The sequence below is a fragment of the Urocampus carinirostris genome, chromosome 5 (assembly GCF_059441175.1).
Source record: "Urocampus carinirostris isolate Australia breed hairy pipefish chromosome 5, RoL_Ucar_1.0, whole genome shotgun sequence".
Lineage (NCBI taxonomy): Eukaryota > Metazoa > Chordata > Actinopteri > Syngnathiformes > Syngnathidae > Urocampus > Urocampus carinirostris.
This window is the reverse complement of record NC_142353.1, coordinates 15390497-15407574: the sequence shown is the minus strand read 5'-3', so window position 1 is coordinate 15407574 and position 17078 is coordinate 15390497. Positions and strand designations below refer to the sequence as shown.

Sequence of the window (17078 nt, the reverse complement as noted above, 5' to 3'; positions counted from 1 at the left end):
GCTAGCCAATTAGCATCGATACTAATCAAATGCCACATTGTCTACCACATGCTTTTTACTTTTAAAAAAAAAATATCCAAACAATAAGCGACTTGGTGTGAAAGGCACATTATTTTCACAAAGCACTTTAAATAAATACAACTTTTTTTACGCAGACCTTGTGTCTGATCTCAAGTTCAAAGCATTTATTGTAACCACTGAAGGTTACTTTTAGGAAACTCCTTCGTCCATTGTAGCTGGTAAAGCATCAACAAGTTTAAATGGGCGCTTCCATGTGTAACTCTGTCTGTAATGTGTTGCTATACGACCTTTAGGTCCTCTTGTCAATCCTCAGACTCGGTACCAAATGACCTTGTCAGTAGCCACTCTTGGATCTGATGTCAGCTGTTGCAGAGGGGCTTGTTTTGTCTTCCAGACGCAGGAAAACTTGCATGCAGGCTTAATCTGGATCAGGAACAAATTTGGACTTGTCCAGTGGGAAAGTTGCTTTGAAAGCTATAATGTGTTCGTTTTTGTGCTTTATCCATGATCTAACTAACTAGGGGGTTGCTTAAATTCGAGACGGGTGACTCCTGATATCAATGCAGATACCAGCCTTTTTAAAAGGGATAGTGTGTATGATTCGACCACCAGATGTTGCTGTATTGCGCTGTGCTACTGAAAATGGATTTCTAATCAGCACAAAGAAGAATACAAACTAGGTTGACTGGAAGTGACCTAACTGTACCATTATACGTAATTTTTTTGCCTAGCCTCTCAGTTTTTTTCTTTCTGGTCTACCTATAACAGCAAGATGGTGGAAAAACATGTTTCACTCTCGCTACATGAGCATCATGTTATGTAAAATATACATTTCTCGACCTACAATGAAAAAGGCATATTTATTGGATAGTTCATTTGTTTTTGCCTATTTAAATAAATATTGGGCAGAATGGCGGCGAAGTGGTTAGCGTGTCTACGGCACAGTTCTGAGATCATGGGATCAAATCTAGCTACCAGTCTTGTGCGGAGTTTGCATGTTCTCCCCGTGCTTGCGTGGGTTTCCTCCGGGCAATCCGGTTTCCTCCCACATTCCAAAAAACATGCATGTCAGGTAAATTGGCCGGTCCAAATTGTCCCGAGGTGTCTATGAGCGGGTGAGTTGTTTGTCTCTGTGTGCCCTGCGACTGTCTGGCAACCAGTTCAGGGTGTCCCTTGCCCTATGCCTGAAAGATAACTGGGATGCATTGGTTTTGAAAAAACTTGCATAGGGCTGTAGGAAAAGATGGGCTGATTATTTGTATTTATTTATTTTTGGTGTATGCCGATACAGCATCTTAAATCTGATACATTGGCAATACATGAGGAAAGCATCAGCCAATCAATTTTTTTCATTTGCTTTTACCTGCCAAGTTATGTTTCATTGTCTTTTTTTCCCAAAGGGACCATTTAATTCCATTTGTTTTGAAACACTCAAAATAAGCAAAGTAATGTATTTATTTACACATCAAAACATTAATTAAAAATAATAGTAATATATCCCCTTTTAATAACTAATTTGCATTGAAAATTTAATGCAATAAGGCTACATCTGAAGTGTTTTATTACATGAAATTAAATACTATGATAAAAAAATATTGATTTCCAAAAAAGCAAGCACAGTGAAAAATATAGTTTTTAATTGGGATTTACAAAGGGTCACTGGCTAAGAAATCCAGGTGTGAGCAACCGTGTTGCCTTAAACAACCTATCCAAGACTTGTATTTTAAGACAAATAACAATGGAATGGTTTGTTTCCTCGAATGTGCTCTGATTGATAAATTGTAGTCAGAAAATACAGCTACAGTGGATGGTCTATTTTACGAGTTTGCTTAACTTTTGCGACATCCAATGGACATATTTAAAACTGAAGGTCATTGTCTGACGTGATACACCTTATTTTTCTCTAATGCTTCTCTCAGCTTTGTCTCATGGGCCGGATGAAATTTATTGGTGGGCCTGATCTGGTCCGCAGGCCGTAGTTTACCTACCCCTGTTTTAAATAATACACAATGTCTTGCTATGTTTAGTTTTGAAAGTGGAAGTGAGTTTAGTTGAGGTGTTAGTGCATCATTGGGTTTTTAGTCTAAAACAAATATATAGTGACTATCACAGTTACCAAGCATGCCTTACTGCCGAAAATGCCCACTGACCACCTTAAATTTACCTTTACTTTTCTGCCTGAATACAAGAATAGAATGTGGCAATAACATTTAGCAAAATGCAGAAAATTAGAATATATTTATGATACAGTTTTATTATATATTTTGAAGACCTTTCTTATTATCCAGCAGTTGTTGATAATAAAAAATACAACGGTTTAATCAAGTTTTCTTTTTTCCACAGTGTCTCGAGGATGTCTGTGAATGTTCGTGTTTGCATTATTGGGATTACTCCTATGGATTGTTTTTCACATTCGGGGGAATAATAGAAGCCCAGCGGCGATGTCCGAGAAAGGAAAAGACTCGCCGTCAGGGGCACTTGAGGAGGACAGGCCTGCTGCACACGCCTCTCAGCCACCAGGCCAACAGTCTGCATCAACTCAGCCTGGGGAGAGCAGCAATCAAGATCACGGCTCTTCCGCAGGAGTTCATCTAAAAGAGCAGCAACAGTCCCTCGGCGGACAGAAACCTTCCACAAGCGATGTGCAGATGACCAGATCCGGGCCCAGGGCGAGGGAGCGTCTCAAGTTTATCCTTGGAGCCTCTGAGGACAATTCCTCAGACGAGGAGCCGTTGGCAGCGAAACCACCGAGCGGCGCTTTGCAGCCGTCCGCCTTCACCGTTAAATCATCCCGTCAGCAGACGTCCCCTGAAGTCCAACAAGCCACGGGCATGAAGTAAGAGCTCTCTTCTGAAATACATTATATACGTGAATGTCAGTGTGACATGCGGCCATGAAAATATTTGAAAGGTTGTCACGATTCTGTGTCATTACGCAAGTTGTTTACGCTGTGCTAATAGTGCCAGAGGTGCATCAGGACACGGTGCCCTCTCCTCAATAAGTGGCTCTTGTCATCTGACAGCAACAAGATGACCTGTGCTATTGTTGTTTGCTACACACCCCCTTTGCTTTGTGCTATTACTGGCGACAAAGTGACTTTGAAATTTGTGTTGAAACTTCAGTACATAGCAAACCAAACCACTTCTAAAGAATTGTTTAGACCAGACCTTAAGGGCTGCATGTCTTTCATTGTTTTGGAGATTTCTCTTCTTCAACTCGGGTGATACGAATGATCAGCTCTTTAGCAAGCTAGCAGGGTCCTGTTATTGGAATCACCTGTATTGGAGCAGAGAAACCTCTAAAATCAGGTAGGACATGTGGCCCTCGAGGATCGGAGTGCACAGGTCTGATTTAGACCGCTGCATATTTCGATTCTGTGTTAGATCCTTATGGGTTGCTCGTCACAAGGACAATTAAGAAGTACATTTCAGAATTTGGACTACATTTTGGGGACACTTGTTGCTAGAGGTTGAAGAGAAACATTTGGATTCACATACAACAGTTTAGCAACACATAAATGCAGGCACTAGTTGTAAATACAGTGAACCTGTTTAAGTAATAGGCATTTTCCTTTTTTTTTTTAGACTGACATAAGTACAAGTACTGAGTTCGAGTAGTCACCAATAAGTTCTTGCATCGGCTCGCTACAACGGGTCAGGTGTATCGAAATTTCGTTCTTTGTACATTGTTACAAAGAATGACAATACAAAGGAAATTATTATTATTATTATTATACTTTTATTTTCAAAATGTGAAATGTTACCTCAGACATGATGACATATAACCTAATATATCCAAAAGTATTTGAAGTGTATTGAAGTCACTCGAGAAAAAAAAAAAAACGTTTTCGCAAGTCTTCTTTTTGTCTTCCTGCTGTTTTTGTTGATTTTCAGTACAGTATTACATTTTCACTTTTTTAATTTTCGTTTTCTTTTTTATTTTATTTTTTCAGTTATCTCACTCTCTAAACAGTATATACTTTAAAAATTGTTTTGTTCTGTTTTCTTTTCTTCCGATTTTTGACAATATTATTTTGTGGGAATATTCATTCATTCATTCATTCATTCATGTATTCATTTATTAAACCATCCTAACGAACAAAAAGAAATGGTTCAGGATAAAAATGTTTTATATAAATAGAAAAAAGATCACTCTATGCCAAAAGAAAATACTAAAGTAAATGTCTTACAAGATAGAATTTTTAGAGTGGAAAATACAATTCTATACTAAAAGTAAATTTAAATGTCTGGTTTCTAATTCAATTGTCTGTTAGCAATCACAAATGCTATTACAAGTACTTTTTGTTACCCGAAAAGAAAGTTGGAATGACCCCAATATTGATATCCAATAGTTGTAATTAGCCAACCCCAGTTTATAAAAAGTATTAACCCTTAACAAAAGTTACTAATACTGAATCATGAAAAAAGTGTCCCGAAAAACTTTCAAAGATGGAAATATCTTGAACAATGCCTATTTTTATTGTTTTCTTTCTATTATTTTTTCATCCAAGCGCAAATTCTATTTGGCCTCACAAATGTGGCTGTAAAATCATTTCAAGCTTACCAATCAAGGAGCTTCGATTGCATGAATTGTAGCTTAAGGAACAGTTGGCGTCTGCTCTGTTTTATCTTGGAAGTGGTAGCCTGGCAGATGTGTTTATCTGCACTTGTGGGAGGGGACAGCCTAAATTGGGAGCTTAACAGGAAGTGGGACTCGTCTTTTTCTTTTCCAAATTTCAAACGTGCAAGTTTGTAACTTGGCTATGTCAAAGAGGGAGATGTTTGGACACCTGTCACCTGGTTCCTGTATTCTTAAAGGTCAGCTACTTTTATTCAAAACCATCGCTGTTTCCATTTTCTACATTTTGTTTAGCAATTGGGCAGTCCCTTCCATACGGATGCTGCAGTTGATATATTTTAACATGAACGATCACACATCATGTAGCTATTGTATGAAAAAGACTTAGTTATAAATGTGTACAATTGTGGCTCATACCCACTGCACTGATAAGAAGCATTTGCTTCCAAACATAGGCAAGCGTTTCAACAAAGGTTTTGACGAACTCATAAGTTGCCTACTTGTGTTTGGCTTACAAATTAACAGTGCAATGCAAAACAATGCTTTGGTGTTCTCCTTAATATATCAAAACATATAAACTCATGTTTATTCCTATCATATTGCGATAAAAACAGCTGGTTGATTAAACTCTTATTCTGAACATTAAATTAAAATGACAGTGTTTACTGTTTTAGACAGTGAATTAATGTCAAATCTTGTTTTCCAGTAATGAATCACATCACCGTTAGTGTATCAGTTGTTTAAGGTATTTTTGTTGTTTTCCAATTTTTATGTAATGCATTGCGAATGACAGATGCAATGAGTAATTGATTAATCGACAACTAATCAATCATCAAATGAATTGGACGGTATTGCTTAATTGATTAATCATGGAGATAGCCTTTTAAATTAGAAATTCTCTATATACTCAGGCTTTCAGCTTCTTAAATGCAAATATTCACCTTTTTTCCCTAAAAGATTAATTATCTTTGTTTGCATTAAAATAAGTATACTTACTATCGAACCTATTATTATAGGTCCAAAGGGTCACAAATTGGTAATTTTTCCCGAAAGAGTTATCTGAAATGTGGTTGTTATTTTCACAAATTATTCATGATGTTTGGCGGGTCTGATTCAAAATAATTATTTTGGAGGTAAATGGTTTTGGCCTTACACTACTTACATTAGTAGTTGCCTTTATTTTGGAAAAAATGATAACAATTTTAGGTTCTGACTTAATCATTATCTAAATGATCATAATTTATTTTTTAATCTACAAAGGCAAATTATTGTTTTGTTCATAAAATGCACCGATTAAAATGAAACAATTTTTAGTCTATTTAGCTGGTTAATCGCTAAGATAAAACATTTTTTTAAAAACAGGGACAGCCCTATTATTATTTTTTTACATTTAAACACACTACCTAGTACTAATTTCTCCTATATTTCAATTAAAGCTTATTTTTTGTTCAACATGTTTAGAAATTGTTCTATGTTAAGTGTTGTGTGAATACAATTTCCTTGTAACAGCAGAAAAAAAGAGATAAGGACATACAGCACTGTAGATTGGTTCCCGCATAGCAAAAACTGAACTTTGACTTTAGATTTCCACCCCTCGCTTTCTTCTCACTTCTTTTCAAGCTGTTTACTTGTGTTGAACTCGTAGCTCTTTGCAGCTTACTCTCTGTTAACTCATGGAAGGGCCCATCTGAGCCAAACATTATTTCTGCAAAAGGCAAATGAATCCAAGATTTGCTTTTCCAGGCCTAGCATGTCCGGCCTACACTTGGTGAAGAAAGGACGTGAACACAGAAAGATGGACCTTCACAGAGACTTCACTGTGGCCTCACCTGCTGAATTTGTGACCCGCTTTGGTGGAAATCGTGTCATTGAAAAAGTAAGTCCAAAAACCTTTACTTTCATGTTGTCATTGGCAGAAGAAAATAATTGCTAGGATCTTAGCACTGATATGCCAATATATCTTTTGAATTTGCATGATCGTGTGGGGGGGAAAAACACTCCCTAGTTCCTTTAGTAATTTATTTGTATCTTTCATAGGTGCTGATTGCCAATAACGGCATCGCAGCAGTGAAATGTATGCGCTCAATTCGCCGCTGGTCCTACGAGATGTTTCGAAATGAGCGGACCATTCGCTTTGTGGTCATGGTAACCCCCGAAGACTTGAAAGCTAATGCAGGTGCTCAAAACAATACTTATATTTCATGGTAGCGAAACTCCAGCATGCAAACCTCATGACGCACAACAAGAAAAATTACATTCTGCGTATGTTTAACGGTGGTGTCCGCAACTTGAAATGTTGCTACTCTCTCTTGGCTTAAAGTCATGGTTGCAGCGTCAGTCAGGTCATTCCTCTAGTGCTAATAAACCCTTATTAGTTCATCTTTTGGGTGGTTTGGGTTGGCTTTTGTACTGTATTTGAAACAGGCATTTTCTTACTTCTCACATTTTCAGGCTACACTAACAAAAAAATCTAGGAACGGGCATTAAATCTCCACCCCTCCTTCCCCTCCTTTCCTGCTTCCTAATGTGCCGTGAGCCCCGAACTGCGGTGCTAAAAGTAAGATTAAAGTAGATAGGAGTGGAAAAGAAATGATAAAGGCTCTTTGAACTCAGGCATTGTAAACACTTAGTTAATAGAGAATATGCTACTTTCAACTTTTTAAAGACCCCTCAAACGATGCACCTCACCTTTTAAATATGTCGTCGCTGTCATTGAAAAAACTAATCGATTTTTGTCATTTTTTTATCTTTTTGCCTTAATGGAATGAAAATTGGGTACAATTGTAGAAAATAATAATACTACGACTTTAGTTTATCACTATTGTTTTAGGGCTTGTTTTTTTTATATAAATGCTTTTCATTATTGGACCAAGTAGTTTTATTGAATTATTTATCTTATGTTCGAGTAATAAGTTTAACCTTTTTAATTCCCTTTTTATCCTGTTCAATTTCAAATTATATTTAGCCTCTTTGATGATTATCATAACAATTTCATTACACAGGAGGTAAAATCAATGTACCAGTAAGTAAAATCACTACTTTTTTTCTCTGTTGTCAGAATACATCAAAATGGCTGACCACTATGTGCCTGTTCCTGGCGGATCGAACAATAACAACTACGCAAATGTGGAGTTAATAGTTGACATTGCCAAGAGAATCCCAGTTCAGGCAAGTTATTAAAGTGTTAAATACTAAAAAGCTTCTAATGTTTTAAATACTAACAATAGTAAAAATGTAACAAATTAACCCAATATTTGCATCTCTGTAAACAGGCGGTGTGGGCTGGCTGGGGTCATGCCTCTGAGAATCCCAAACTCCCCGAGTTGTTGAACAAAGCAGGCATTTCATTCTTAGGTAAAACAAAATTTGTGAAACCCGATTTAGGTGTGAGTGCAGCATTTTCTAATTATATGATTATTGTAGGGCCATCCAGCAAGGCTATGTGGGCTCTTGGGGATAAGGTGGCTTCCTCCATAGTGGCCCAGAGTGCAGACATTCCCACGCTACCCTGGAGCGGATCAGGTTTGACCTCCTTGTCTCACTTTACACAATGTAAACAACATTGCTGAACTGCAGATAGTCCTCGTGTAAATACTTCATTCTAATGCCATCACATGTAGCAGTGTGATTTTAACTGATAGCGAGCATTTGGGGATTAAATAAGCCCTCAAATGTAAAAATCCGTTTGAAGCTACAAATCGTTAGCTAATGCAAGAATGAGCTTTTAAAAGTAATATATTTTGGTGACATCATTAAAATGAGGAAATCAATATTTCACAGCTTTTAAAGCCTCTGTGTGTAATATTTGACCATTAGACGGTAATGTATTGTCTAATGCAAACAGAAACCAGTGTCGCAGAGCACAGTGTAGCAGCAAGTTGCCTGACAAATATGGCGGCGACCTTAGGTAGGGATTCCACTTTGTAGAGGAATAACACATGTCTCTGCCTAACGTTTTTTTATTTAAAAAATTACATTGGTTTGATGGTTCAGCTTTTTTGCCTACTATTGTAATCAATGTTTTGTTTTATTTTTTTACAAAATTAAAGTTTTTTTTTGTACTACTAGGAGGGACTAAATGTTACACCCTGTCTCTTTAAACATCAAATAAAAACTGTTTCCAAAGAAAATAACCTAAAACTAATCAAAAAAGCTAATAGATGATTAGAAAACCCTTGTACAATGGTGTTAGCATTACTTGTGATTTAGTTTACTGAACCAAGCTGGGTGTTTTTAAGGCTCAGGAAACCCTCGCAAGGTGTTTCGAGTTAATTAGATGATTCAGGTGATTAGGTGAATAGCCTACTTGTATACTTTTTCATGATATTCTAATATTTTGAGATAGGATTTTTGAGTTTTCTTAAGCTGTAAGCCAAATTCAGCAATATTAAAATAATAAAAGGCTTGAAATAGTTCAGTTGATGTGTAATGAATCCAAATTGTATGACATTTTTGTTTTTTTAATTGCATTACAGAAAATAAAGAACTTTATCACAATATTCTAATTTTCTGAGACAGTCCAGTATGTATACACACCCTCTCCAGGGATATGACCAAGGTAGATAGATCGATAGATATATACAGCTGACCGAACACTGTATGCAGTCAGTATTGTTTCGGCTTTGCACGTGTGACGACCAGCTCTGTATGTAACAATACTTTCAATAATTGCGGAAGCCCCATTTTATTTCCTTGCCATATGAACTCATGAAAAGAGCCATATATGGTTTGTGAGCCATAGGTTCCTGACTCTAGTCTCTAGCGTAAGGGGTCCTCAATTAACAGCTTAGTTAAATAGTACCCACAAAACAACAGTGACAACATCTACAGTGAAGAGATGACTGCGAAAGGCAGTGTAGGAAAGAAAAGCCATATCTGAGACTGGCCTACAAAAGGAAGCGACGAGTATGGGCAAAAGAACAGACATTGCACAACTCATTTGTTAAAAGTATGACTTTTTCATTTAATGGAAAACACAAAGTTATTTGGGCGACCCCGAACTTCAGAACAGTTGTGTATGTGTTATGTGAACAAGCTAAACCAATCACCTTTTAGCAACGGAAAAATGGAAATCCAGCAGTAAAAAACCCACAAATAGATAACCATTAGCACTGACATAAATGGTACCACTTGACACTTCACTAATCTTTTTGGCCCGGCCTAGGTCTGAAAATGGACTGGAGGGAAGCTGATCAGATTCCTGGCAATGTAATGAGTGTTCCACCTGAGGTCTACTCACAAGGCTGCGTTCAAGACGTGGATGAAGGTCTAGTGGTAGGCATCAGGAAAAACCATCTGACATTCATTATTTTGCTTTACAAACTTCAATGTACGTGTCTTGGGTCAGGGAGCCGAGAGAATCGGTTATCCAGTCGTCATCAAAGCTTCGGAAGGCGGAGGAGGAAAAGGCATCCGGAAAGTAGAATGTGCCGACAACTTCCCAAGCTCATTCAGACAGGTTTGCGAACTGTCACAAAAATCTTGTGTGCCCAACTTTGTTGGCAAACATTTTTTGCGTGCAGGTTCAGACGGAAGTGCCAGGCTCGCCTATTTTTATCATGCAGCTGGCCCAGCATGCGAGGCACCTCGAGGTTCAGATCCTGGCTGACGAGTATGGGAACGCTGTCTCACTGTTTGGTAGAGATTGCTCCATCCAAAGAAGGCACCAGAAGATCATTGAGGAAGCCCCTGCTACTATAGCTGCACCCTCCACGTTTGAGCAGATGGAGCAGGTCAGTTACTCTTAATCCCCTCCAGTTTAGCATTTAAAATAACATTTTGTTTTGCACTTTCTGAACTAGTACGCTGTCCGGTTAGCCAAGATGGTTGGTTATGTCAGTGCTGGTACTGTGGAGTATCTTTTCTCCGAGGATGGAAGTTTTCATTTTTTGGAGCTAAACCCTCGACTGCAGGTGGAGCATCCCTGTACAGAGATGATTGCAGATGTTAACCTTCCAGCTGCTCAACTTCAGGTAAACCAGATCAAGTACAGAAAACCATATTGATAAAGTCCTGCGCACACTTGATGCCATAGCTTTTGGGAATCTAGTGATTGACTCCATTTGGGTGCAAAACGCCTACGGCGCTGTCCCCCCCCCCACACACCTGTTGCTGTTTTCAGCTCTATTCCATTGTGTCTAGGTCATATGTATTATGAACTTAAGATGATTTAAGATGGTGACTACCAAAGAGTAAGATGGCAATTATGAAGATAACAACATATTCACTAAAGCGCTAAAGGAAAAGAAGAATGAGGAATGTGCCATATTTGTAGATGACTTTGTCAGGGAACTTTAAACATTTCTATAATAAGTGCCAGATTGCAACACAGACGTACAAAGTCGTCTGCTTTTGTTGTGATTGGTGTTTTCCACGATATTGGGCCAAATTACTTGTCATAGTTACTTGGTGAGTAAAGAGAACTCCAGCAACTGGACAATGACTCCGAGGATACTGAGAGGGATCTCTAGCATGTTCGATATATTCCTTGATTTCGATTTTTCTTCGGGAAAATGAATTTGAATCCACCAAGCAAAAAAAGCATTCTTGTACCTAAGCTGTTGTGGAACAACTCACACTCCCCTCTCTGCTCAGTCCATTGTTTAAAGTTGGCATGTTGCAAAGGAAATCAATGCTCATTATTAGTTTTAGGTTGCTACTTTTAAACAAGGTAAACCATAAATCGCTCCTACCTAGTTGGAATAAAGTGGGACAAGTTACAAAACTAAAAAAATAAGAATGATTGTACTATTGTTATGTGTCCCTTAATACGTTGGTCTTCATTGTATGTATATTTCTTAGACTTAACCAAACTTGGTAACAAAAAAATAAATCATCTTTCACACATTTTATCTTCTCCGACAGATTGCCATGGGAATCCCCCTTCACAGAATTAAAGACATTCGTTTGCTGTATGGAGAAAGCGCCTGGGGTGACAATATTATCAACTTTGAGACTCCAGAATGTCCACCAAGTCCGAGAGGGCACGTTATAGCAGCCCGAATCACCAGCGAGAATCCTGACGAGGTAGCGCCCTGTTACTCGGACGAATTTGATCTTGTGTTCTTTTACGCAAGATTATTTTGTGTCTTGTCGTTTACAGGGGTTCAAACCCAGCTCGGGCACTGTGCAGGAGCTCAACTTCCGTAGCAGTAAAAATGTTTGGGGTTACTTCAGTGTCGGAGCGACCGGGGGTCTGCATGAATTTGCTGACTCACAGTTTGGCCACTGTTTCTCCTGGGGGGAGAACCGAGAAGAGGCCATTTCGTAAGTGCCATTTTTTTGTTGTGATTCTGAACCCTGTCTACTAGTGATCTTTTGTAATATTTATTTTTTTATATGGACTAATTTACAGCTAGCCAAACTATTTTCCGCACTATAATGCTCACCGGATTAGAAGGCATCCCCCCAAAATAGTCAAATAGTAATAAAACTACAGTAAGAGCTACCATATTCATTTGTGTATAACTGTTGCGCATTTTATACACTTACGTTATATATTAGTGCAATGATTGATCAGTCAAAATGTCGCTGACCCGTTTCGCAAAACATTGTATGCGACTGGAATTGAACTCCGGCCGTGAGATTGCTGAAACCGAACCACTACACCACCAATGATACAGATGCAATACGAAAAGGAATAACATTTTATAACGTTATCACACCTTTGACTCACGGTGCCAGAAACAAATGTTAAAGAATGAAGAAAACAGAAAGTTGTCCTCAAAGATATGAAATGACACAAAAAAGCATGACGAGGGAAACAACTCTTTGGTGTATCAGATGATGAATCTGTCTTTGTGTTTATATCTTTCTGGAAGATATTCTGTTTTATCCATTCTCTAACATTCGTTTCTGGCTCCCTGAGTAAAAATAGTATAATAATGAGAGAAAATAAATGCCTTTTTATATGTCATCTGTATCACTGGTGGTCTAGTGGTTGAGTGTCAGCCCTCTCACCACTACGACCTGGTCTCGATTCCTCTTGCATACAACACTTTGATACGTGGTTAAGTGTCGGCACTCTCATCACCGCCACCCATTCCTGTTGCATACAACACTTTTGTGATGGTCAGCAATGTTTTTGATTGATCAATCATTGCACAAATACGGTAATATACCATAAATCGTCACGTAGTAACACAACATACAAATACCAACTCCCATATTTTGCTGTACATAAGGCGCACGGGTCAAAGCACACTTTTAAATTTCTGGCCAATTTTTTGTTTTTAGGTGTGCCTTATAGTCTGGAAAATATGTTAGGTTTTTAACATCTATCGCCGTCAAGGGATCTTAATAAAACAATTTGAAAGGGATCATTTCTAAGTATGCTTGAAATGAACACACACATTCAATTGAAAAATGCTGTGTTATTCTAGGAACATGGTGGTAGCTATGAAGGAGCTCTCAATCCGAGGGGATTTTAGGACCACTGTTGAATATCTCATCAAGTTACTCGAAACTGAAAGTTTTCGAAACAATGAAATCGACACGAGCTGGCTGGATCATCTCATTGCAGAAAAAGTCCAAGTACGAGCCATCTGGTTGCCGTGTCTGCATGTCGTTTTAGTGAATTCTGTGACAACAGGTATGTGACTTTCCTGCAGGCAGAGAGACCGGACACCATGTTGGGGATTGTCTGTGGAGCTTTGCATGTTGCCGATGCAAACTTCAGAAAGAGCATGTCTGACTTTCTTCACTCACTGGAAAGGTCAGTGCAAAACACTTTTATGTTTTCTCCCCTATTAGCTTTTGTAGCTTTTCCCCAGTCAATTTCTGTAGCTTCCAGGTTGGGATGGCAGATACGTCTCCTGGTGTTGCCATCCTGGATACATATATAGCACTTATTGTGCCAACTAGGTTTTTTTTAACATTAGCAACTAGCATCACAGATGTTATTTGATAGCTCTTAACATTACAAACAATTGTCTGTCTCTGTGTGCCCTGCGACTGGCTTGCAAACAGTTCAGTTTGTCCCCTACTCTCTGGCCCCCTGCGACTTTATTGAGGATAAGTGGTGCAGAAAATCAATGCATAGATTCAACATTACAAACACAAAAATTATCGACTCCCATTCGCTGAACTAGCCTCAGTGACTAGCAATGCAGTCTTTAATGTTAGCATCAAACTGAGAGAACACTACCATTAGCGACTATCATTCGCCAAACGCTGCATTAGCAATAGCATCATGGACCTCTCTGCTAACATTAGCAGCCATTAGATGGAAGGTAGGTGTGAACATGCGTGAACACTTGGCAAGTGTTGTCAACCTAAAAATAAAACATTCTTCATTGCACATCTATCACAAGCAAAAATACATAAACTCTGATATAAGTGTGCATTTCTTTTTGAATACTCGTGAGTCAAGAAATTAGCATTTACATAACATGAGTCTCTTCTAATGGGAGCTCAAATAAATGTCTGTCATCTTGCTGCTATGGGTACCTATAACCTCAAAAAGATTGGGTAAAGAAATGAGAAGTAAAATGGTTAGTTTTAGTCACTTTGAGTCACCGTCGTTTGTTTTCGGTTGTGCTACAGCATACGATGACATGTAGTGGTCAAATAATAACCCCTGTGCCTTTAGGTAAAACGTTGTTTTTGTTTCTTGTATTAATAAAGTGTGGTAATTCAAAAATTGCAAATAAATTAGAGATCTGCAGCCCAATTACCGGTGAACAAGATGAAAGATCTCGACTGCGGCGGTTATTTTAAACATATTCATGTTAAATATTTGATAATATGAAATCAACTGATGGATTTTTGTGTCTTTCTCTTACCGTACTTTCCGGACTACAAGCCCCAACTTTCGTGTCACTATTTCTACCCTGCGGCTTATACACAGACACGGCTAATGTATCCTTTTTTCTAACTGCCACCAGGGGCACTTGATCAGAAAATGTAAGAGTGAGACCGGTAGTGATAAGGAAGACGCAAGTTACAATCGACGATAAACAACATAGAATAAGAAGTTCAACAAATGCTATGGGGATTTGTACATGAATAAAATTAGCATTAACTGACCCTAATCATTGAAAATGCAAAAAGAAAAGCATATGATGCAGCTTTCAAGTTAAAAGCAATCGAGTTGGCCGCAAACAGAGCTGCTGCACATAAACTTCCCGTTGATGAATCGATGGTAAAACGCTTGAAACGGCAGCAGGAAGAACTGGAGCCATGTAAAGTCAAAAAAAGCTTTTTGGGGTAAATAATGCAGGTGGCCCGAACTATTACAGTATTGAAGGCTGGGTTGCACAGAGAGCAGATGACCTAGGTGATTCCACTGTGCACAATGGCATGTGTGGCTTACAGTCAGTCATCTTATTTAGATTTTCCCTTTAAAATGTATGAGGTGTGGCTTAAAGCAAACTGCGTCTTGTAGTCCAGAATTTATGGAAATATAACTTAACATAAATCGTTTTTTGTGATAAAACCTTAAAATTTATTTGGCCAAAATAACCCTGCCCTACATAAAAGTAATAATCCTCCTTTGTGTTTCCGCTTTCTTTTCTCACAGAGGCCAAGTTCTGCCTGCAGAGAGCCTCCTCAACTCTGTCAGTGTCGATCTCATATATGAAGGAGTCAAATTTTGTTTGAAGGTATCTTCTTTTTCCATTTTGCTCGAAAGTAAAACCCTTATAAATAAAGTCTCTTCTTGCTGTCAACATCAGGTCGCCCGTCAGTCCCCGACAACGTACGTCATCATCATGAACAGCTCTAACATTGAAATCGATGTCCACCGGCTCAGCGATGGTGGTCTTCTGCTCTCATATGATGGCAGCAGCCATACCACTTACATGAAAGAGGAGCTGGACAGGTAAGCTAAGTGTTATATTTGAAAGAATCAGACAGGATTTATTATGAGAAAAAATAATGTAAATAAATGCATCTTGGATTCTGCAGCTACCGGATCACTGTTGGCAACAAGACTTGTGTGTTTGACAAAGAAAAGGATCCATCTGTCTTAAGATCGCCCTCTGCTGGCAAACTACTACAGTATATTGTTGCAGATGGATCTCATATTAACTCAGGAGAGACCTATGCGGAGATTGAGGTGAATTTAAAGAGAAATATATTATTACTCCTCTATACAAATGCTTACCTTTATTTTATGTGACCGGCTGCTTGTGATTTGGATTCAGGTGATGAAGATGGTGATGACTCTGACTGTACAGCAGGCAGGACAGATATATTTTGTCAAGAGACCAGGGGCAGTTTTGGAGTCTGGCTGTGTGATGGCACACTTGGAATTGGATGACCCTAGCAGTATACACCGGGCAAGTTAACCTCTTAAAATTACTTTTTATTCTTGTGTAATATGACTGCTCAAAAGAAGCTACCGTATTTATTCCTGTGCACATTCTTTATTTTACCTACAAAAAAACAACTCAAAGTTTGAGTGCACGTTACAGTAGTATATAAGTATATTAATATAATATTATCGTATAATATGTTATTGTATTTGTGCAATGATTAGTTGAAAAAAATTGCTGCTCGCAATCACCACAAGACCCACAAGACACTTAATCTATTTTTAGTATCAATATCCAAATCACTTGCACAGACCTTTAATAATAAATACAGTTCTTGATGGATCCTGCTCAGAAACGAGTCGCCTATTTATTTCCTTCCTCACTCACCTCGCTTACACTGAAATGGAAGTCAAGCATTGCTGTTTTGCGCTATTACCAATATCTAGAGTAATAGATGGCAACTGGGGCTGCAAAGAGGGAGTGTTCTGCATATGACGCCTCTTTCAAGCTCAAAGTTGTCGAACTCATTGAATGTTACGGAAATAGAGCAGCGAGCTAACAGTTCACTGTGCCAGAGACTGTTAGAGAATGGAAAAATCAAAAAGACGTCCTGAAAGATAAGTGAAACCAAGAAAGCAAGACGAAGGACGTCCTGACATTCCAATAAAAACCCCAAATTATGATGAGGGATGTCCTGAAAGGTAAAAAAAAAAAAGAAAAAAAGAAAAAAGAAAAAGCATAACTAGGGACATCCTGAAAAATAAATAAAACCACAAAAATACGATGAGGGGAAACAACTCTCTGGTGTATATGACGATGATTCAGTTTATGTAATACATTTAATAGATACAGATATTCAAATTCAATTCGTTCTGGGAGTAGCTCTGTAACCTAAAAACTTTGTGATTAGAGACGCATTTTGTATGTTAATGCTCTAACCTGCTCCAAGCCCCGCAAAAGTATCGTCTCTTTTTTAAATAAACCATAGAAGAACATCCGAACATGCTACAAATACATGTTAATATTAGATTGCTGCACAACAAACATAAAACGAGAGGCAAATAATGTAAAAAAAACTTTGATTTTTTTTGCAGGCCTACGACAATCCGTTGGAAATGTACGAGGCAGACGTAGCGATAAATCGATTTGTCAACACTTTTTCCCGGTGATTCCTTTCCACAAATTAAAAAACTTCATGGAATTTTGCTAAAATATCTTGAATTT

General features: G+C 38.2%; 1 protein-coding gene across 3 annotated transcripts in view; it reads left to right on the top strand.

The window, feature by feature from the left end:
• acacb (acetyl-CoA carboxylase beta) overlaps positions 1-17078 on the top strand; it is a 44951-nt gene that overhangs the window by 142 nt on the left and 27731 nt on the right. For 2 of the 3 annotated variants that reach the window (XM_088335919.1, XM_088335917.1), the window contains exons 2-19: positions 2365-2857; positions 6343-6475; positions 6637-6775; positions 7658-7767; positions 7872-7953; positions 8023-8121; positions 9764-9873; positions 9947-10057; positions 10122-10331; positions 10401-10571; positions 11464-11625; positions 11702-11865; positions 12981-13131; positions 13209-13312; positions 15119-15200; positions 15273-15418; positions 15505-15655; positions 15744-15878. In XM_088335919.1, coding sequence (XP_088192045.1) covers positions 2385-2857; positions 6343-6475; positions 6637-6775; positions 7658-7767; positions 7872-7953; positions 8023-8121; positions 9764-9873; positions 9947-10057; positions 10122-10331; positions 10401-10571; positions 11464-11625; positions 11702-11865; positions 12981-13131; positions 13209-13312; positions 15119-15200; positions 15273-15418; positions 15505-15655; positions 15744-15878 — 2733 coding nt within the window. In that variant the 5' untranslated portion in view covers positions 2365-2384. Of the gene's footprint in view, positions 1-2364; positions 2858-4820; positions 4839-6342; positions 6476-6636; positions 6776-7657; positions 7768-7871; positions 7954-8022; positions 8122-9763; positions 9874-9946; positions 10058-10121; positions 10332-10400; positions 10572-11463; positions 11626-11701; positions 11866-12980; positions 13132-13208; positions 13313-15118; positions 15201-15272; positions 15419-15504; positions 15656-15743; positions 15879-17078 lie in introns of those variants that run through there. The other variant, XM_088335920.1, reaches the window with a different exon arrangement.